General features: G+C 42.5%; 1 protein-coding gene across 1 annotated transcript in view; it reads left to right on the forward strand.

The window, feature by feature from the left end:
- The window catches only part of ANKRD52 (ankyrin repeat domain 52), a 112,647-nt gene that overhangs the window by 71,676 nt on the left and 18,944 nt on the right, over positions 1 to 22,027 (forward strand). Inside the window, exons 21-28 of the mRNA XM_089679875.1 lie at positions 1,192 to 1,309; positions 1,413 to 1,632; positions 10,815 to 10,902; positions 10,997 to 11,080; positions 18,648 to 18,793; positions 18,877 to 18,959; positions 19,431 to 19,513; positions 19,625 to 19,716. Of these exons, the coding sequence (XP_089536001.1) occupies positions 1,192 to 1,309; positions 1,413 to 1,632; positions 10,815 to 10,902; positions 10,997 to 11,080; positions 18,648 to 18,793; positions 18,877 to 18,959; positions 19,431 to 19,513; positions 19,625 to 19,716 (914 nt within the window). The remainder of the gene's footprint in view (positions 1 to 1,191; positions 1,310 to 1,412; positions 1,633 to 10,814; positions 10,903 to 10,996; positions 11,081 to 18,647; positions 18,794 to 18,876; positions 18,960 to 19,430; positions 19,514 to 19,624; positions 19,717 to 22,027) is intronic.

The raw sequence follows: 22,027 nt of genomic DNA on the forward strand, positions 1-22,027 counted from the left end.
ACAGCAGAAAAAAGGTGAAGGTTTTGGAGTGGCCATCAGTCTCCTGACCTTAATATCATCAAGCCACTCTGGGGAGATCTCAAACGTGTGGTTCATGAAAGATGACCAAAACTTTGCATGACCTGGAGGCATTTTGCTATGATGAATGGGCAGCTATACCACCTGCAATAATTTGGTGCCTCATAGACAACCATCAAAGACTGCATGCTGTCATTGATGCTAAAGGGGGCAATCCACAGTAGTAAGAACTAAGGGTATGCAGACTTTTGAACAAGAGTCATTTCATTTGTTTATTGCCATGTTTTGTGTTATAATTTTGCCATTATGTTATGACCTACATTTGAATATGAATCCCATAGGAAACAAAAGAAAGGTGTTTTTGCTTGCTCACTTTTTTTTAAAAATGGTACTATTACCAATTCTCCAAGGGTAGACAAACTTTTGAGCACAACTTTAGAGCTGGTGTTCTGTATCCTACCTGATGGTGGGGAAATTAGTGTTTTGAGAAGATGGGAAAGGAGTTCTGTTTTTTTTATTTTTTTTATTGCACGCTTTTGACTAGTATGGGGCCTAATTATGACTGCAGAAAATAGGTGCAGAAGGTAATTGCCATCCACAGTAATTTATCAATATTTTATCAGTGTTAGTGTATCGAAGTTCAAGAACAATAATGCAATGTATTGCAGCTTACAAAACCATTGATGTAGTGGCTGCATTTGTGTTTTACAATTCTTTTTTTTTTTTTTTTCCCTCTGAAGGACACTTTCTCTCCTAGGGTGACAATACTCATTCACTGTACTCTCTTAAGGAGCAGGGTTGTCACCCTAGGACAGGACTACAGAATACCACCTATTCCTTCATAACATAGCCTGGAGTTGTTCTGTAGTGAAGTTTAACTGTGAACACTGTAACTAATAGAGTATAGGAAGGTAGGTACGCTCACTAGGTTCAGATGAGATCAACAAGTATTTTAGCCCAGATATATCAAAGTGTATTTAATTGTGTATTTTAAAAGACCAAATGGGAAAAACTTAGTTCTTGGTTATGTGCACTTTCATCTTTTATTCTCTGGAAGAATGATATATTAAAATCTGTTCACTGTGGACTGCAACCACATGTTTGCTCCTATTTTCCTCCAGTTTTAAGAGATCCTAAGTGTATTTCTAATTCTTCTATTCTTGTGCTTAAAAGAACTCCCTTAATGCTTGCTGTGATGAATGGACATGTTGACTGTGTTCACCTGCTGCTGGAGAAAGGAGCCACTGTAGATGCTGGAGATAAGAGAGGAAGAACCACACTTCACAGAGCTGTAAGCAGCAGCAGCATTTATACAAGCAAAGAGAAAATGTCTTGATTTTTAATGCAGCATTTGATTTTGGGTATTAACATTGTGTCTTGTGCCCTTTTTGTAGTCTGTAACCGGTTGTGAAGACTGTGTGGGTGCTCTGCTGGACCATGATGCCTTTGTGCTGTGTCGGGACTACAAGGGACGCACTCCTATTCACTTTGCTGCAGCTTGTGGCCATGCAACACTGGTGCATGTGTACTTGCAGGCTGCACTCTCTACAGACCCACTGGATGCAGTGGTGGATTACAACGGATACACTCCCATGCACTGGGCTGCTTACAATGGTATAGTATACCTTGTTCTCTTATTCATACTTGCACAAAATGGTAATCGCAATGATAGCATTGACAGTTTTTCTGGTTTTGTTTGTAGAAGGTGGCATGCTCATCAGGTGTAACTCCAGCAGAAGCGTTCTAATTTTAGATCTAGTAGGAAAGCAAGAAATCTGTGTTTTCATTCCTATCCACCCCTATTTGGATGACTTTTTTTTTACCTTTTTGGTACCTGAGACTTCGTATGAATAAGGTGGACATTAGAGTGAGGAAAGAAGCCCCTGCAGACTTCATCCTGAAATGGCTTCCTTAAGGGTCAGATTAGTTCTGAAGTTGCTCTTAGCTGGCATTTCCACTATTTAATGGGCATTTTCTGCATCCATATCTGGACTGAGTAATAGCCTCTCAGGAGTTCACTGGCTTCAGACACCTGGGGCGCGAACATGGATGCTCTCCTTCCCCTTCTCCTATTTTGAGAGAGGATGAGGCATTGGAGAAAATTCCTCAGGCTGAGGAAGAGGTGGTACAAACATTTCATACTTGCCTGCTTTGTAGAATAGTTTTGCACAGAGCAGCCCCAATCCTCTTTACGGGTACCCTGCTGGTGCTCCTGAACCCTCCCCCCTGCTGAGTGACCCCAGAGCAAGCTGCTTGCTCTAGGGGCATTCCTGCATGCTCACTCCTGAGCTGCCTCTGTGTGTCTAAGACACACAGAGCACAGCTTGGCCCTGCCCTCCATTCCCTGTTCACTGGCTGTGATTTGACAGTGATCCAATAAGAAGGGAGAGGGGGGAGCTGCACACTGAATGTTTTTAACCTTCATGCATGGAATGCACGAAAGTAGAGAAAAAATTTTGGGTTCTGGTGGCTGCCAGAAATTCACTAGTCTTTTCCACGCTTCCTCACAAGATTTTCTAAGTTTAGATGTCTCATCCAGAGAAAATGTTTTAGCGTTTTTCTCACCAGCATCCTATAAGAACGAATTATGTAACAAATGGGGCTCTTTTGTTGTTGACTCAGCCATTTCACAGCTATTTCTTACTTTGTAATGGCTCAGTTTTTTAAAATAATTATAGTATTGCACAGAGTGGCCCTGAACCTCCTCTTCTGGGGTCCTCCGCCAGCACTCCGTGCTGCTCTTCCTTTCAATGCACCACCATAGGAAGCTACATCCTATGGAGGTGCACTTGCCGGCTTGCTCCCAAGCTGGCCTGTGTGCATCTGTAGACACTTGGCCCTGCCCTGGATACAGGAAAACCCTTCCTTCCATCTGATGAATTGGAAGGGCAGGGCAACAGATGCCAGCTTGTCGGGCTGGGGAGGTGCTTTGGTTGTCGGAGGGGCAGAAGTTGCTCATCGACATCCTGGAACTGGCAACTCATCTGGTTTTCTCACACTGGTCTGTCTGCTTTCTGGGTTTCCCCATAATGGTACTGTTGGACAAATGCCACATAACTGGCTCAATTTTTTCATGCACCAAATGGGCTGAATGAAGAAAAATGAACAGATTCCCCCTTCCACACATTTGAGATGGATGTGAGAATCCTACAGGAATCCCCTGCTGTCAGAATACGCGGTTTAGTGCTGTAGATGATTGTCTGCATGTGCTGATCAGATCAAAATTTTTCAACAAGCTCGTTTATCAGAAGTTGATTGTTATATCAACTTTTCGTGAACAGAACTGGCCATTCTGAACTGGCCAAATTTTGATCCATCTATGGCCAGCTTTACTCTCACAGCAGAGAACTTGAGAGATTCTGGATCTTCATCCCATCAGTCAACACTGTCTATTTTTAATAATTATGCTGCCAGCAATGGTAAACGGAAAAGTATATTACATTTACTTGTTTTAAACTTTTTTTACATTTCTTCAGTTACTTCCTGTTTTCCATGCTTAGGCAAATGATATTCATCCCAGAATGTATGACATCCTAAGGAGTTTTCAGGAGGTGAGGAGGGATTTTCTCTTCCCCCCCCCCCCCCCAAACAATTCCTCAGCAAAATAGACCAAAGATTTTGGTTTGTGGTGCTCCGATGCAGTGAAGTTCAACCCAGTCCAGGGAGAGAAATGCAAACACCACACTGAGTAAAAGCAATACATTTTACACACGTGTTAGATTAGCACAGTTAACACTTGGATCACCCCATCACCCAGCCAGCGGCATTAGTATAGTGTCAGTATATAGCTTTTTTCACTGATCACTGCCATTAGTGACATCAGATAATGTTAGGGTCAGTTAGTGCCCCTCCCAACCAGAGTCAGCCAGCTAGCGTTTGTTTGCCCACACGCTATAGGTCGCTGATCACCTCCATTGCTAGTATAGTGTTTGTACGGATCAACATATTGATCATGAACAGAACTATACTAGTGCCTCCTTTTTAGTATAGTGTCCTCAAACACGCAGTGTTAGCAGGATCAGCCCTGTTCGCTCCCAGCATTATTGTTTAGCCCCTCCTCTTTGTATCAATTGATTGCGGGCCAAAGCAATTTTATATGCACAGTAATACATCGCCGCCCATCCAAATTCAGCTCTTGCCAGACAATTCACACGGAAACCTATCAGTTTCCAGATTTTAATAAATTTTTTGGGCCTAACCCTCAACATGGGCATTATAAAAAAGCATGAATTGCGGTTATTTTGGTCCTCAAACCTGATTCATCATAAGCCCATGTTCTCTGCTGTTACATATATGCACAACAAGGACTGGAATTGGAGTGGTTATACCAGGTTATACTTGGAGTGGTTACTTGGTTATACCAGGATGATGCCTAAAAAATTTACGGTTAAAAAATAGCTGCACAAATTCTGTGTGACATAACAAAAATTTGAACACCCACCATTTTATTCTCTAGAGCCTCTGCTTTAATAAAATATATCATGTTTGTGGGTTCAAAGTAATTTTCTAGCAAAAAAATTTTTTTTACATGTAAACATAAAGTCTCAGAAAGGACTTGGTCTTCAAGTGAAGAGTGGGTGATATCTGGTATAAGCTTCTAGTGTTGGCCTTGAAATGCCAGGATAGTACAGACTTTCACCCCATATGACCCCTTTTCTGGAAAGTAGACACTCCAAGATATTTTCTAAGGGGCATAGTGAGTATTTTGCAGATCTCATTTATTGCCACAAGTTTTTTAAAAACTGAGAAAAGACAAAAATGTGTTGTTTTTTTTGTTTTTTTTTTCTTATTTTTGTCACAGGGTTTTGAAAGAAAAACAAAAAAAATAAATAATGCTGCAAAATACCATGCCTTTTATCAAATTCCTTGGTGTCTACTTTCCAAAAAAGTAATTGGATTTTGGGGGCCTGTATGTGGCTAGGCTGCCAAAAAGTCTCTCACGTGGTATCCCCATACTCTGGAGAAGAAGCAGAATATGTTTTGGGGTGTTATTCCACATATACCCATGGCATGCATGAGCAATAAATCATTTAAATGACAACTTTGTGTGTTTAAAAAAAAATAAAAAAATTGGTCATTTTCCAAAAATTTGTGGCAAATAATAAAATGTTCCATCAACTCAACATGCCTCTCAGCAAATTCCTTGGGGTGTCTACAAAAAGGGGTATTTTGTGGGGGGTTTGTATTGCTGTCATTTTAGCGCCTCAAGAAATGTGATGGGCAGTCAGCAAGTCAAAGCGTAAATTCCAGTACACTCACCCGCCCTTTATTAGGTACGCCTTGCTAGTACCGGGTTGAACCCCCTTTTGCCTTCAGAAATTCCTTAATTCTTCATGGCATAGATTCAACAAGGTGTTTGGAGACATTCCTCAGATTTTGGTCCACATTGACATGAGTTACTGTTGCCTTTCTGTCGTCTCGAACCAGTCTGCCCATTCTCCTCTGACCTTTTCACATTAACAAGGCATTTTTGTCCATGCAACTGCCACTCACTGAATATTTTTTTTCTTTTTCAGACTATTCTCTGTAAACAATAGAGATGGTTGTGCATGAAAGTCCCAGTAGATCAGTTTTTTAAATACTCAGACCAGCCCGTCTGGCACCAACAACCATGCCAAGTTCTGTCTCTTAAATCCCCTTTCTTCCCTATTCTGATGCTTGGTTTGAATTTCAGTAACTCTTCTTCACCACATCTACATGCCTAAGTGCATTGAGTTGTTGCCATGTGATTGGCTGATTAGCAGTTTGTGTTACCAAGCAATTGAACAGATGTACCTAATAAAATGACCGGTGAGTGTATATATTATAGTTTTGTAAATGCTGTAACTTTCACACAAACCAATTAATATACATGTATTGGGATTTTTTTTTTTTTACCAAAGACACATAGCAGAATACATTTTGGCCTAAATTTGAGTTTATTGGATATTTTGTGTAACAAAGTAGAGAATAGCATTTTTGTTTTCATCCAAATTTTCATTTATATCACAGAAAAATAAAAAAACTCGGTGATCAAATACCACCAAAAGAAAGCTATATTTGTATGAAAACAGCACATAAATTGTGTTTGGGTAGAGCGTTACAACCATACAATTACCAGTTGAAATAGCACAGTGACAAATCGCAAAAAATGGCCTGAAGTGCTTAATTAGTCTTTCCACTGACTAGCCAAAACAATAATACATGTTTCAGTTTTCCACATAGCTTTTTGTCTGCATTCTCCAGAAGGCATAATGAAGAAAAGCACACATACTCTTAATGCATTATTTACAGAAATCTGACAAGTCCTCACTGCTAACACTGTGAAATCTTGTTGGCAGCTTTGGCTGTAGACTCAGCATGTCACACTGCACACAAATCAGTGTGCCAGACCACATTTCAGCAGTAGTTCTACTAGGAATAGCATGTTTCATTGGATGTTGAAGGAAGTGGAATGAAGCATTACATGCAACAGAGAACAGACTTGGCCCTGCTCTTTTAACGCCACAGCAGAAAGTAGGGGGAGCAGAACCAACATCACATACACGTGTAGGGCAGAAACAACTAATCGGCATAATCGATTATGCTACTAGTTGACAACTATTTTCATAATCGATTAGTTAGCCTGCATACAGAATGCATTATTTGTTTACATATCACAAAATACAGTGCAGCACACATACTGCTCAGCACAGCATCCATACATGTTCGTAAGTGCCTGAGAACTTATGAATGTGAATGTTTGAAGTGCAACGCCATGTAATGGTTCTGGGCAGGTGAAGGTTTTTACCTTGCTATAGGGGTACTTTATACAAGAGCTTGTGGTTTGCTATAGGGGCACTCTGAAGGCAGGGGGAGCCAGAACCGCCAGTGGGGGACCCCAGAAGCGGAGAATCATAGCCGCTCTGTGCAAAACCATTGCACAGAGCAGGTGAATGACAAGTTTGTAAGTAAAAAAAATATTCCAACAATGCAGAGATGATCAGCATCTGAATTCAGAGAAGCAGCAGGCTGGTAGACTAGCGGTAATATAAGGCATTACAATTAAATGTAAACTAAAAGTTTAGCAGTATTATCCATTATATTTAAAATGATTATATCCTTGCAAAAAAGTCTCAGCTTTTTAGTACTACTTAAATAAACTGCTCAAAAAAATTAAAGGAACGCTTTTTAATCCGAGTATAGCATCAAGTCAATTAAACTCCTGGGATATTGATCTGGCCACTGACATTTTTTTCCTACTCAGTATGAGGTGATACCTGGACCCTCCAGAGGTTGCACAGGTAGTCCAACTCCTCCAGGCTAGCACATCAATATGTGTCATTGCTAGAAGGTTTGCTGTGTCTCAAGAGCATGGAGGAGATTCCAGGAGACAGGCAGTTACTCTAGGTGAGCTGGAAAGGGCCATAGAAGGTCCATTACCCATCAGCAGGACCGGTATCTGCTCCTTTGTGCAAAGAGGAAGAGGATGAACACTGCTAGAGCCCTACAAAATGACCTGGAGGCCACTGGTGTGAATGTCTCTGACCAAACAATCAGAAACAGACTTCATGAGGATAGCCTGAGGACCTGATGTCTTCTAGTGGGCCCTGTGCTCACTGCCTGACACCATAGAGCTCAATTGGCATTTGCTATTGAACACCATAATTGGCAGGTCCGCCACTGGTGCCCTGTGCTTTTCACAGATGAGAGCAGGTTCACCCTGAGCACATGTGACAGATGTGAAAGGGTCTGGAGAAGCTGTGGAGAACGTTATGCTGCCTGTAACATCGTTCAGCATGACAATTTTTGTGGTGGGTCAGTGATGGTCTGGGGAGGCATATCCATGGAGGGACGCACAGACCTCTACAAGCTAGACAATGGCACCCTGACTGCCATTAGGTATCGGGATGAAATCCTTGGACCCATTCTCAGACCCTACGCTGGTGCAGTGGGTCTTGGGTTCCTCCTGGTACACAACAGTGCCCGGCCTTATGTGGTGAGAGTATGCAGGCAGTTCCTGGAGGATGAAGGAATTGATACAATTGAATGGCCCCCATGTTCGCCTGACCTAAAATCCAATAGAACACCTCTGGAATTTCATGTTTTGGTCCTGACTCTGCCAGATTGCACCTCAGACTGTCCAGGAGCTCAATGATGTCCTGGTCCAGATCTGTGAGGAAATGCCTCAGGATACCATCCGTCATCTCATGAGTATGCCCTGACATTGTCAGGCATGCATACTAGCACCTGGGGGCCATACAAACTGAGTACCATTTTGAGTTGCTGCAATGAAATTTCAGCAAAATGGACTAGCCTGCTGCATCATTTTTTCACTTTGATTTTCATGGTGTCTTTGAATTCAGTCCTCTGTAGGTTGATCATTTTCATTTCCATCAAATGATGGGGCATTCTTACATTCCTAACACATTACCCAGTCCATATCAGTATAGATATCCAGCATGATATTTTCCCCCCTTGATATCTGATGTGTTTTTCAAAATGTTCCTTTGTTTTTTTTTTTTGTTTTTTTTTTTTTTTTGGGTAATGTATAAATTTTAAATGAACACCTTATAGTTGTGATTATCTGCAGTTTTTGTACTATAAAGGGCCATTTTTTGTTTGTTTTTTTTACCCCATCATGACAGTTGATTTAAAAAAACATGCTCCTGCTACTAAATGTCTTTTATGCTAGCCATACACCTATCCATTTTCGGACGAGAATGTTCATACACAAATTCTTTGTATATTTGATGAATGTCATTGGAAAATGTTACTTGCTTTTAACATTCATTTGAAAATTTGAATGTAATGCCTGAACGAAAATCAACATATGCTGTCTGAAAATTAGTTTGATCGAGAAGTTTTCTATTCTGTTCCTACAAATTTTCTCATCACTGTGGTAAAAAATGGATGTTGATTTGAAACTGAACAAACGTTGTTAAAATGAAAATTTTTGAAGTAAACATTTTATTTGTGTGTTGCCAGTATAAATTGTAGATCAAAATTTTTATGGAAAGAAATATAAAAAAATTTAAAAAGGCCTTTTCAGATTTTCAGACAGTATTGTAATATAATATTATGCATAACAGATTCTTTTGTCGTACGCAGTTCGCTTGACACAAGCTACCTGTACCTGTGCACAGGTAGCTTGTGTCAAGCGAACTGCCTATGAAAAAATAATCTGTTATGCATAATATTATATTACAATCCTGTCTGAAAAGGCCATTTTTTTTTATTTTTCTTTCCATAAAAAATTTTGATCTCCAATTCTGATCTATGTACCAGATTCAACCTTTAATAGTATATACAGGTGTTTTGCGGTGAAAGTGATAACAATCTTTTGCTTCTGCTGTGTGATGAGACGCCTAGCTACCAGGTGGGAAGACTCACTTTCGTCATTCACTGCGTGCACTGCTAGTAATACAGAGTCATGTCAGAGCTCACTGAGCTTCAGAGGGCGAAAAGTTGGTGCCGCTTAGCTGGTGTCTCTATGACTGAAGTTGCCAATTTATTTGCTGTGTTGCGAGGTACAGTATCAAAGGTTATGAGGACATGTAGAGTTCCCGGGAAAATGTCATCTGATAGGCATAAGTGCGGTCAACATGGTCAACTGACCCAAAGCAACAAAAGGACATTGCGCAGGACTGTGACCTGGAATAAGAAAAAAACTGCTGCAAAAGTGACTGCAGAGCTCAATCTTAGTCCCAGGAAGCTTGAGTCTGAGCTCTGCAGTCACTTTTGCAGCTGTTTTTTTTTTTTTTTTTTTGTTTTTTGTTTTGGTTTTTTTTCCTATTTTTGTATAACCCGTGTTATTCTGAGAGTGGACTAGATATTTTGTTCCCTAACCACATAACTGGTTATTTATATTTAACATTGCATATAGATATTCGAGAATAAATTGTTTTGTTTTTTAATTTACATATTAACCAAATTATACACCAAACTTTTTTTTTTTTTGTGGTTTTTGATTAATCAAAACAAAAATCATCCAACTAATTGATTATGGAAATGATCGTTAGTTGCAGCCCTATACACGTGTACTGCCTGATGAATTGCAGCCCCCCCAAACATGGCATTCTAGAAGGAGAAATTACTATAACTCATTTGTTTATATGCAATTTTTATGTGGCCAAGAAATAAAATATACTTACATGTCTTCATGATATCCAATTCTTTATAAAGAAGAATAGATATGTAGAACGTTAACCACTTGCCCTCCAGACGATTTCCACCCCCCCCCCCCGTCCTGACCAGGTAATTTTTAGCAAAACAGTGCTGCGTTACTTTAACAGACAAATGCACAGTCATGCAACGCCGTACATAAATGAAATTTATATCCCTTTTTTCTCACAAATAGAGCTTTCTTTCGGTGGTATTTGGTCGCCTCTGCGGTTTTTTTATTTTTTGCACTATAAACAAAAAGACTGACAATTTTTGAAAAAAAAACAATTTTTTGGACTTTTTGCTATAAAACATATGCAAGAAAAAGAATTTAAAAAAATTGTACTGCTTACATGGAAATGAAAATCGTGTGTGTGTGTGTGTGTGTGTGTGTGTGTGTGTGTGTAAACGTACGTGATTATGTGCAGCCCTGTCTCCCTGTAGGAGTTCTACTATAGGGTAGCGGGAAAGCGGTTAAAATTGGACTTTAAACAATTTGTTTCACCATTTATTTGATGATTATCTGCCATGTTACTTTTGCTTGGATGTATAAACATTATCCAGCATTTGACTAGACTTGTGTTTGTTCAGTGCTGTGTGAATTAACTCTGCTTTACTGTGAGTATTCTTTTTCTTGAGGGTTAAGAAACTAATCTCAGTCTTGTGTTCAACAGGGCACGAAGATTGTTTGGAATTGTTACTTGAACACAACCCATTTGCTTACCTCGAAGGAAACCCTTTCACCCCTTTGCACTGTGCAGTGTAAGTACTTTACAATTGGAGTTCTACTTTCCAAGTTTTTTGGAATATACTTGAAAGATTGGTTAATACTTCTAATTTTGTATTTTTCCGTCAGAATAAACAGCCAAGACGGTACGGCTGAGATACTTATAGAAGCTATGGGTGCCAAGATTGTTAATAGCAGAGATGCCAAAGGGAGGTTTGTATTAAACATGTGGTTAAGTCATTTTACCTTATGAAGGACTATTCCCATATGATAACACTGGTGTTTGGTCCAAGCGCTGTTATATAGAGTGAGTCACTTGATCCTTGCAGCTGAATAGACAGGCAGAGAGGTTGGCAAAGAAGTTGTGCTGCTTGGGAGAGGGTGACAAGCAAGGCTGTTATGTTGCTTTACTTTCATATGAGCAAACAATTTCCACAATAGCCTTGGTTTGTGATAGAAATTGGATGGATCTAGGAGTTCAATAAAATAGGTTTATTGCAAACTTAAATTGATTACAGTAGACTGTGTTTTCGAGGCTAAGCTCTGCCCCCTTCATCATGACTTAAAGAAACAGTTTCTACTGCAGAAAGGGTTAAATTGAAACGTTGAAATGCTTTTGTAAAATGTGCTGTTGGGTAGCTTTTTATGACATTGAGGCTGTGTATGTCATGTCTGTTTCTCCTTGATTGCAAGCAATTTTTTTTTCTTAAGTGTTCACTGAGCCTTGCATGTGCAGCTCAATGTGTCTTCAAACCGTTCTGTGCTGGATGCCATGGCTACCATATACATGTCTGTCATTTAAGGTCCAAACTGATGAGCGGTTCAAATTTCTTTCTAGTGCTCTGTTCTCTGTGTTGAGTCCTGCTCTTCACCTGATCTTAGATGTGACTTTACTTTTTCAAATGAAGTCTGATTGGCCAAAATCCCTCAAAAGATATCTATTACTTTGGTTGATCACTTACTTATTGAACGTGTGGAGAAGATTGATGTTGCTTTAAATAGTTGTCAAGGTCTTCTAGGAGCATTCAGTCTTATTTCTCACATGTATCTGTCTGTACAGATGTGTAGGGCACTTTGGTTGAAGTGTTGGACTTGTGGAACCTTTTGTGCAAGAAGCGTTTGATTTGCATGCCCTTTCAGGGACATCATCTCTTCAGGCTGACTCTTGATAATATCAAGAATGCTACTATTGCCAAGAGCACCTTGCTCCAGTTTGTGGCAAAACGTTTTCTGCTGTTTCACTCCAGCTAAAAGAAAAGCCAGTAATTCCCAAACTGCCAAAGTAGCAACTACTCTGTAACTCTCTTCACATTCAAATATGGCCTCAAAAAATCCTTGCTTTTCGTTGGAACATTATCTAAAGATTTCAGTAGCCTACCGCTCTTCGCTACAATACCAGAGCACAGAGATGGAGATAATGAGATATTTCAGTGAGCAGCAGCCAGTGATGTCACCGGCATATCTGTGCTGTGCTCAGGGATCCTGCTCCAATGCGTGGGAGTAACATCATCGCGGCTAGGCCAGTCAGACAGCTGGAGCCCGTGAAGATGGAAGCCCTGTTAGCGGTGACAGCTCGCTGCTGGAGGGCTTTGTTTTAAAGTAAGTCTTTTATAATGTGCTAGTATGCAATGCATACAGCTTTAACAATCATGGTGCATATTGAATAGACATCCTGAAGTAGCTCACATATAACAGTCCTTTCAATCCTATACTTTTTGTCATTATAGTGGGAAGAAAATTGAATTTTTTTTTTCTACATGCTTACCTGTAAAATAAATTTCTTGGAGCACAGATGCAGAGAGCACATGCACTATCCCAAGGGTTACTTCAAAATCCAAATGTAAAATTCTTTCCAAACTGTCATACTCTTTATCGTTCACCATGGGCAACAGAGCAGGCTATTCATGACTATGTGGGTTATATGCCACCTATAGGTGAATGGACACTGGCAGATCAATCAGACAGGAAGTCCTCCCCTATATAACACATCCCACACAGGAAGTACTTCAGTTTTTGTAGCAAGCAATGAAATTGCAGCAAGAGGGGAGGGATCTTTTTGTGTTCTGTGATTATACTCCCAAGAAATGGATTTTACAGGTGTGTATATAGAAAAATTTTAATTTTTTTTTATCATATATTACGGGGCTCAGAACAGGCTATACAAGACTATGTGAGATATCTTAAAGCAATACAAATGTAAGTGGTGGATGAGGCCATAATAACCACCACCAGCAATCCCAAAGGTCCTACTCAGCCATTTGTAACAAGATGCAGCCAAAAGAAGAATCTTCTGCTGCTCTGACATCCACCTTTTGGGATCTTGTGAATGTATGAACCAAAGACCATGTAGTGGGCTTGCAAACCTGAGCCAACGCTGCCTGATGGTGGATAGCCCAAGATGCTAACACACTCCTGGTAGAGTGCTCTCACCCGAAAAGGTGGACCCTTATCTTTCAGACCATAAGCTTGAATAATTACCTGGCTGATCCAATGAGAAATGGTTGACCTGCATGCCGCCTGCCCTTTCTTTAACCTTCTGGCTGCACAAACCAGGATTTCTGACCGGTGCTCCCAAACTCAAGTAACTCCTGACCACCCAAACTACAATCAGAGTATGCAGCAATCTTTCCTCTGCTGACACTGGACTAGGAAAAAAGAAAGGCAAGACACTGTCCTGATTCAAGTGAAAACTAGAAACCACTCTAGGCAAGAAGATAGATAGGGACTCAACATCACCTTATGATGCAAGACCAAGAATGGCTCCCTTACATGAAGAGCATCCAGCTCTGACACTCCTCATGCTTTAGCGATAGTAATCAAAGAAGTCACCTTCCCGAGTCAAAGGATTAGGTTTCCTTAATTGGTTCAAAAGGTGGATTCTGCAAGGACAGCCAAGATAAAGTTCAAGTCCAAAGGACACGGGTGTCCTGACAGACGGGACTGTCCGCGTTACACCTTGCAGACAGTACGAATCGAGGAGTGAGAAACAATGGTCTCTGGGGGGAATAATGGATAGAGCCGAAATCTGACCCTTAATAGTACTTGATGTCAATTTAATTTTCCCTCCCGATTGGAAAAAAAAAAGGGAAAAACCTTTCAATCGCACATTTCCGTGGGTGCCACTTCCTGGCTTCACACTAGAGAAACGAGTTCTGTGTGCTTTAATGCAAGCCCCCTGAAGCCGGCCTCCTGGTGATAAGTGCAGAGAAAACCGGACCCAATTTTCCTGATCTGGGCTTAAATAGCCAAGGCTTCAATCACAGCGATCATAAAGCAGGATACATTATTGGGCCCAAGACAATAAGTTTGGATGGACAGGAAGTGTCCAAGGAGCGTCCTCTGGGATTCTTGGATTACTTCCTGTTGAGTGAACAGCCTCTCCTTTCTGCAGCTAGGTGTAGACCAGCATTTGTTCTCAGCACTATAAAGGACTAGGTTTCTGCCTCTCCGCACGATAAAGGACTGTTTCTGCCCTTTCTATCCGGTTTCAGATTCTCCCATGTAGCGCCCCCTGTTTTGGTTGCCCTGTGATTTTGTCTGATCTAAACCTGGTTCTCCATGCGCTTTAGAAATCGCCTTTTTGAACCTGTTCGCAAGTATCTAAACTGGTGGCTTTATCCTGCAAGGAACCCCTTCCAGCTTTGAATAAGGGCAAGGTGGCTTTGAGGTCCAGGAATTCTCCTTCAGGAGGCTGTTTGGACTGCAGGCAGTCTCCAGTTCTTTGTTTTGAAGTTGAAAACTTTGTGCTCCTCAATGGTCGAGAGAGAAAATTAGGATATCCTAATCATATGGTAAAGGAGACCATAATTGATTCTTAAACCATGGTTTATATGCTACAGCCTTCAGGTGATTGGACACTGGCAAAAGCTATGCTGGGACTCTCCCCTTCCCCAGCGTATCTATAATAACGCACAATCTGAGGTTACATTTTCTTGCTAGTGTCCATAGGTAATGGACCCCTTCTGCTACTGAAAAAAAAATTTTTTTTTTTTCTTTTCTCTATTTTTCAACAGTTTCCTTTCCTTGTTTGACTGACACTTCTAGCAAGATCTAACCATTTAATGCTTTATAGCTCACTAGACGTTTCCAGATCAGTTACCCTTTGTGTACCTTGGAGATCGTACCCAGACCTTGTGGAAGCAGGGATCTGGGTACTGTAATGGTTGCTTTGTGGTCCATTCCTATGGCACCCAGACCCTGAAGAACCCTTCAGGGGTATGCCCATTTTGATAGGTGAAGCCTTGATCCTGAACAGGGCAAGCAGCATGAGTAAGACTGGGTATCCTTGGTTGGATCATTACTTGGATCTGTAGTACATTACTGTAGTACAATACTACATTATGCCCTATGGTTTCCCTTGCTTTTATTGTCCTTGTAACAGAACTGACCCCAGACTGCACTTGGGTACTTCCGTTAGACTACCGCTTCCCCGTCCAAACACCGACAACAGGCACCACAGCAGACTATACAAGAGTAGGTGACACCAGTCTTGGAAGTAAACCAGGAGGCAGATTACTTGTTTTGAACACAGATACAAGATATATACACTCAAGGGGACAATCCCCCCTCCCTGCATAATGACACAGGGTGGGGCAACCTACATCAAACAATCAACAACCCCAATATTAGGACAGATCACCTTGTAGCCCTAACAGGAACAGGGTGTCTCCCCACCTCTCCAAAGTGAGCTGTTTTCCATGGGCCCCCCACCCAAAGTGACTCCCGTCACATATCTCCCCTTTCGGCAGGGGACTAACACAGGAGGAGACTCCAAACGAGTTTACTCCGACGTTAGTCTGTACTTCCAGTCCCCCAATGCCAGTGTCAGGGACCCCAGTGGTTGCAGCGATCGCGCTCGGGTCTGCGCATGCGCAGTGTGCCCGGCCGCACTAGGGTGCGAGCATTGGGACCAGGGCACCCGTGATTGTAGTAGCACACTCGCGATCGAGGGCGCGAGCCTGGCACCAATCAGGGCGCCCTATTTAAAACAGGTTAGGTCTGCATTGAATTGCCGTATGGTCTTGCCTGTTTCCTGAAGTTCCTGATTAGTAGATTGTCTAGTTGCCGACCCTGCCTGACCCTGATTTGGTGTTTGTCTCCTGTTCTGATCCCTGTCTTGTCTGACCATTCTCCTGCTTAACCCTGCACGTTCTGATCTCCTGTTAATGAACCCGGCTTGTGACCGGTTTATTCCTCTGCCTGCCGATTTTTGTACCACGTCGCCACCACTGTTACCGACCTGGCCTGCCCGACGCTGCTCTTGTGACCTCACATCAGACTCTCACCTGCTATACATCTCCAAGGGTGCTTCTACCACAGCTGGGTGAACCCAGGGGCCGCGACCTGGTCTGGGCCTGCTCCAAGTCCATCCCCACCATCGGGCCCTGGTGAACAAGCAGGTAGGGGCTTAGATTCCGCGCCTTGGGGGAATCCGGTCTGTGGAGCTCTAAAGGCTACCACGGTAGGATCCCTGACAGCCAGCACCCACACAGTACCCCAAGCAAATTGTCCCACACAAAGCATTACTCACCCAGCCAACCTTTGCCTGTCTCGTCGAACATACCCACCGCTAGGGAGAAGTACGGACTGGTCTTTCTCCCTGAAGTCCTCCCAGCCGCTGGAGAGAAGACAGGGTGGCTGGGCCGACTCCATCATGCTGTTGGGGATCTGAGCCGACTGCCCAGCATCCCTGGGGTATACCAGAGGAGACCGTAGTGGGAAATACATCTTTGGTTAGTTGAGGGCAGAGTGAAATCACATAGCTGGTCAACTTGACTTCCATTCTCGACTGCAAGGGGTATTTGTCCTCAGTGGGGGTGAGGCAGAGATCATTGACTCCCTGTCCATCTGCCATCTGTATGGTTTTGAACATTCTGGAGCTGGGGAGAGCAGCCAATCGCCCCAGCTCCCTGATGCTGTGGAGACACTGTTGTTGCTAGGCAGAGGCCAGAGGGGCTCTGTCTTGTTGCCAACACTTCTGCTGGGGACCCCACATCTGCTTCGGCTAACCGCAGGGAAGGGAGGCCGGCATCCTCCACTCCCAGACTGTGGTTCTGCTGCTGGAATGAGATTCCTCTGTCACTATCCCCCTGGTGCACATATCCTGGCTTGGGAGGGAAGACCATTTCCTCCACTCTGGCTGACTGTGTGGGAGGGAGGACAACAACCTCCTCTCCCTTCTCCACCTGGGCCTCTGAAACTACCGAAGGTGTGGGGCAGAGGTCCTGGACCCTCTGTCCAGTTGTCAGCGCTTCAGCTGGAGAAGTTTCTTTTATCTCCTAAGATGCTGCTGGCAGGAAATCCAATGTCCCTGTCAGTGGTGTAGGAGACAGGCCGGCCGCCTCTTCTCTCAGGGAGACTGAAGCTGCTGTTGGTGCTGGGTAGAAGAAGTCGTCTCTCAAATCCCCAGTCTCTGGAATGAAATAACATCCTCCAGTGAAAAATCCATTAGATCCATACATTCTGGGATCTGTAATTGGAGGAATGAGCCGGCTGCTCCAGCTTCCATTCCCTCATCCAGCTGTTGGACAGACCTCACTAGCCAGAGGTGAACTTCCAGTAGTGAGATGGAGAAAAGACCACATTTAAATGGATAAATTCATTATCATTACCCATAAAGCTGAATAGAGCAGGACTGTGGTGGGAGTCACTTTGGGTAGGGGGCTCATGGAACCCAGCACACTTTGGGGAGGTGGGCAGACCCCTGTCTCAGCTCCCCATATCCCTCCTATGTGTAAATCACATGTGAAAATACGTCTGTTCTCGGTTTCCCATCCTTGAGAATTTCTCTCAGGTCATGCTGGTGAGCCCTTTCCACATGGTTTTCTCCACTCAGTCACCAGGAATCTTCTCACTATGTGGGGTATTTATCTCCACTACCTAGAGCTTCTTTTTCCTCTTTATTACCAGAACACATACCTCCCTAGCTTACAACCCTCACTCTGCCCTGAGCTCTGATATGCTTTTTCCATTTCACAAGGTGACAAGCCTTTCTTTTCTCACCTTCTCAAAAACCTGGCCTTTTTGTACTGCTTGACTTCATTTGCTGGTTTAGTATTTGAAAAGGTTTCATTACCCGTGTTCTCAGTGCTTCCCTGATGCATTTGTTTCCTGTTCCTCCTTGTTTTTTTTCTATGGGTCTGTTGGTACTGTTTTGGCTATTCTGTTGCCTACCCCTCCAGTTGCTTGGAGACGCCCCATGATCTAAAAAAAAACATCCTGTGTCCTTTACTGTTTCAAGAATTTAGGAATTTTGACATGCCTGTAAATTCCATATTTTGCAACACCGTAAAGGTCACAGGTACCTCTCCTCATTTCCCCCTATTGCTTACTTAATACTGTAGCTTCAGAGTAGGTGGGGTTGTATGGATACACGGGGGGGCGTCCAGCAAAGTCTTTGACAGTGTCCAATCACTTGATAGTAGCGGAATATTAAACCCATAGTCTAAGACTCTGTCCTTCTGTACTGTACTGCAAGATTAAATGTACAGGTATGTCAAAATTGTTTTTGTACTCACTATAACATGCAGTCCTTCGATAAACACGTGCCCCACCTTCTGTGTTTTATACATGCTTTGCTGCAAAACTGAAGCATAGGAGGGATTATTCTAGAATAGTGTACAGTTTACATTAGTCCTATTGTAGGCAGTAGAATAACCTGAAGGTGAAAGACTTCTGTGTTCCTCAGTGGACTCAAAAAAAAAAAAAAAAAAGTCTTGCTCCTGGCTTTTTGGGTTTGCATATAATGGCAGCTGATGATTTACCAGTGTTTCATTTCTAGGACTCCTCTTCATGCTGCAGCTTTTGCTGACAACGTGAATGGTTTACAGCTGCTGCTACGACACCAGGCTGAAGCTAATGCCGCTGACCAGTCAGGTCGGACACCTCTAATGATGGCAGCAGAAAATGGAAGAACTGCAGCAGCGGGTAAGGTGTTTTCATTAGACATGCCACAAAATATTTCTTATTTTTGATTGCTAGCGTATTGTTGTTTATCTTCTGTTTTGCAGAGTTCCTGTTGTTTCACATGAAGGCTGATTTAACTGTGATGGATATAAACAAGAACACTGCTCTTCACCTAGCCTGCAGCAAGGTATTTACTACAACATTTGTATTCCACAATCAACTCTTCAAGTTCTTACTCTACATACAGTGAATGTTTTTGGCTAGATACAGAAATAAACAACTTCTAGAATTTAAAATGTCATTATCTAGTTTAGCTTGCTATGTCACATGGTAGCAATGACTTTAGTGTGCCCTGCAGCAATCACCACAGGTAATTGCTGGATGCGCAGAAAGTTGCGAAAAGCCATGGCCACTGTCATTATAGTGAACAAACCGATAGCTGCACCTAGCCACTCAGAGCCACAGCAGGAATCAGAAGATTCCTGATGCTACAATTTGCAGCAGCCTAAATCGCCAATGTGTATGTAGTCATGTCATGTCTTGCGTATGGAGCAATTCTTGATAGGAGTTTGAGATGCTGCACTTTTCCAACTATATATTCTAGTGCAGCTATACTTTGTACGTATGATCTGTCTAATCTGGTGATATTTCTTTCCAGGGTCATGAGAAGTGTGCCTTGCTGCTTCTAGGGGAGACCCAGGACCTTGGCCTTATCAATGCAACAAACAGCATGCTGCAAATGTAAGTGACATTACCTGTGCAGTTGTATAACGTGTACTTTAAATTTTCTGGAAGCTCACAGTAGGCTTATATTGGATGTTTCTCTAAACTGTATCTGTTATTTCCTGTTAGGCCGCTCCACATTGCTGCTCGAAATGGGCTTGCATCTGTTGTCCAAGCTTTGCTTACAAGAGGAGCTACTGTTTTGGCTGTGGATGAGGAAGGTGAGGATTGCACCAATGTAGTAGAGTACATACTATTCTGTATGTACAACATTTGTGTTTTGTTTTTTTTTTTTTAAAATTTGTTTTTTATTCTTTTGAAGCTCGCCATACATGTGCAGATTTCTTGCTCAACTCCCCTGGGCTAAACAAGATAAATCTATCAGTTCCTCTATCCATGCCAAAGTGGGTGGATAGAGGAATCCCCTCTGCTGGCTGTTGTATTCAGCAGCAGCACTTATTCAAGCAGCAGCTAAATACCCAGACAAGGCCTTTATCTGAATGGCCAAACATTTCCTGACCTGCTCCTTCAACAGAAGGAAGGGTGGAATAGGTGCTGACTTCACCCCCACATGAAGCGCAAATTCTAACAATGTATGCCCACCTTAGGAAAGCTATAATAAAGGTCACCATGAAAAAGGAGAGGGTGGATCTACACAGCAATAAAATCTAACAAGTTGTCCATAATGAGGAGAAAATGTATTGACTAGAGATGCACTCTAACATTCTGGCACAGCAATGCTATTCACTCTTTTTGCTATGGAGTTTAGAAAAGAATAGGATATTTTCCTGCTTCTTGGTGAGAGAAAACAGAAATGTCTGTATAACAGTGCTTAAAATTGTACACCTTCTGATAAAGCTGTCAACAGTTTAGGATAAACCTGTATTAAGAGAAAGCTAGGTGCTGCCATTACTCATGTATTACAGTACTAACTGTTGGTATTGTTTCTGGCTTTGAGTCACTGATGCAGCTCTTGGGGCAAAAAAGGTGTGGTGTTTTTTGTTGTTTTTGTTTTTTTTTTTTCCCCAAAGCTTTTTTTTTTTACGGGAAAAATTGGAAAAAAATAGATTATCTATCTGTGGCATGGTTTTCCTACTATATAACATGAACGCAATGAAAGATTTCTGAGCCTTTATGTAAAGTTCTCTCAGCTGAAGGCCAGCAAATCCTGGAATACAATTCAAATAACACTGTACTTCTCAATGCAGTTCTCAGACTAGAGAAATTTGCATTTATGCCATTAGGGAGCACTGTAGGGGATAGGCTCCAATTTAGTTTGCTTGTAGGCTCCATCTTGTACCTTTTACAGTTGGGTGATTGTTGGGATACAGTAGAATATCTTTTCTGCCCCCCCAGGCCTTACCTGACAGGTAAAAGGGGTAAATTTGACAAATTAGTTCTATCTTTATAACCTTTCAAACATCCTATTATGTTCCCCACCATCACGGCATAATGTTTACCTATAGTCCGGTCAGTAAGTTGGTTTTTCTTTTCCTCCTCTCAGTAAAATGGTGAGACCAACATCCTAGACCAGTGTTTCCCAACCGGGGTTTCGCAAGAGGTCCCCAGGGATTCTGCTACGATCTGCCTGTCCATCACAAGCAGAAGACTGGTAGATCACATTCCCCCATAGCTGGCAGTCAAGCTGCAGAGCCGCAGAAGGAAACCGCTTGCATCACTGTCCTGTGTCTATCCCAGCCAGCCCTCCTCTTCTGTCTGCCCCAGGTGCCTGTGTGTGACATCACACAGGAGGGATGAGAGAGGAGCGTGGGTGGAGATCAGCGTGCCAGATATAATTCAGAAGCTCTCCTGAGCTGCTATGTATGAGGAAAACTGCTACAGATCCACTATACTGTTCTCTCCTGGCCTTCCCTGTACTGTTCTCTCCTGGCCTTCCCTGTACTGTTCTCTCCTGGCCTTCCCTGTACTGTTCTCTCCTGGCCTTCCCTGTACTGTTCTCTCCTGGCCTTCCCTGTACTGTTCTCTCCTGGCCTTCCCTGTACTGTTCTCTCCTGGCCTTCCCTGTACTGTTCTCTCCTGGCCTTCCCTGTACTGTTCTCTCCTGGCCTTCCCTGTACTGTTCTCTCCTGGCCTTCCCTGTACTGTTCTCTCCTGGCCTTCCCTGTACTGTTCACCCCATGTACTGTACTGTGTCTCACCCCCCTTCCCTGTACTGTTCACCCCATGTACTGTACTGTGTCTCACCCCCCTTCCCCTCTGCTCTGCTGACTTCCTGTACACTGCTTATCTCAAGTTTGACCCAGGATTGAGCATCTGTGCAAAAAAAAAAAAGCAAGCACAAGTGTCACATTAAGGATATAGGTTTTGCAATTTGTTCCATTGTTGAATGCTGTTTCTAAGAATTGTTATATCTACTACTCTCTGATCACATCAGTGTTCTGTGAGCTGTACATTTGAAAATTATTTCAGGCGTTCCCTGAGATCCCACGTTTTTTGCCAGGAGTTTTTTAAAGGTAAAATGTTTGGAAACACTTCCACAGTGCAATTTCTGCTGAGAGCAAAGCTGCAATT

Source organism: Staurois parvus, unplaced genomic scaffold (assembly GCF_062004578.1).
Source record: "Staurois parvus isolate SC_StPar_1 unplaced genomic scaffold, SC_StPar_1.0 ptg000017l, whole genome shotgun sequence".
Classification (NCBI taxonomy): Eukaryota; Metazoa; Chordata; class Amphibia; order Anura; family Ranidae; genus Staurois; species Staurois parvus.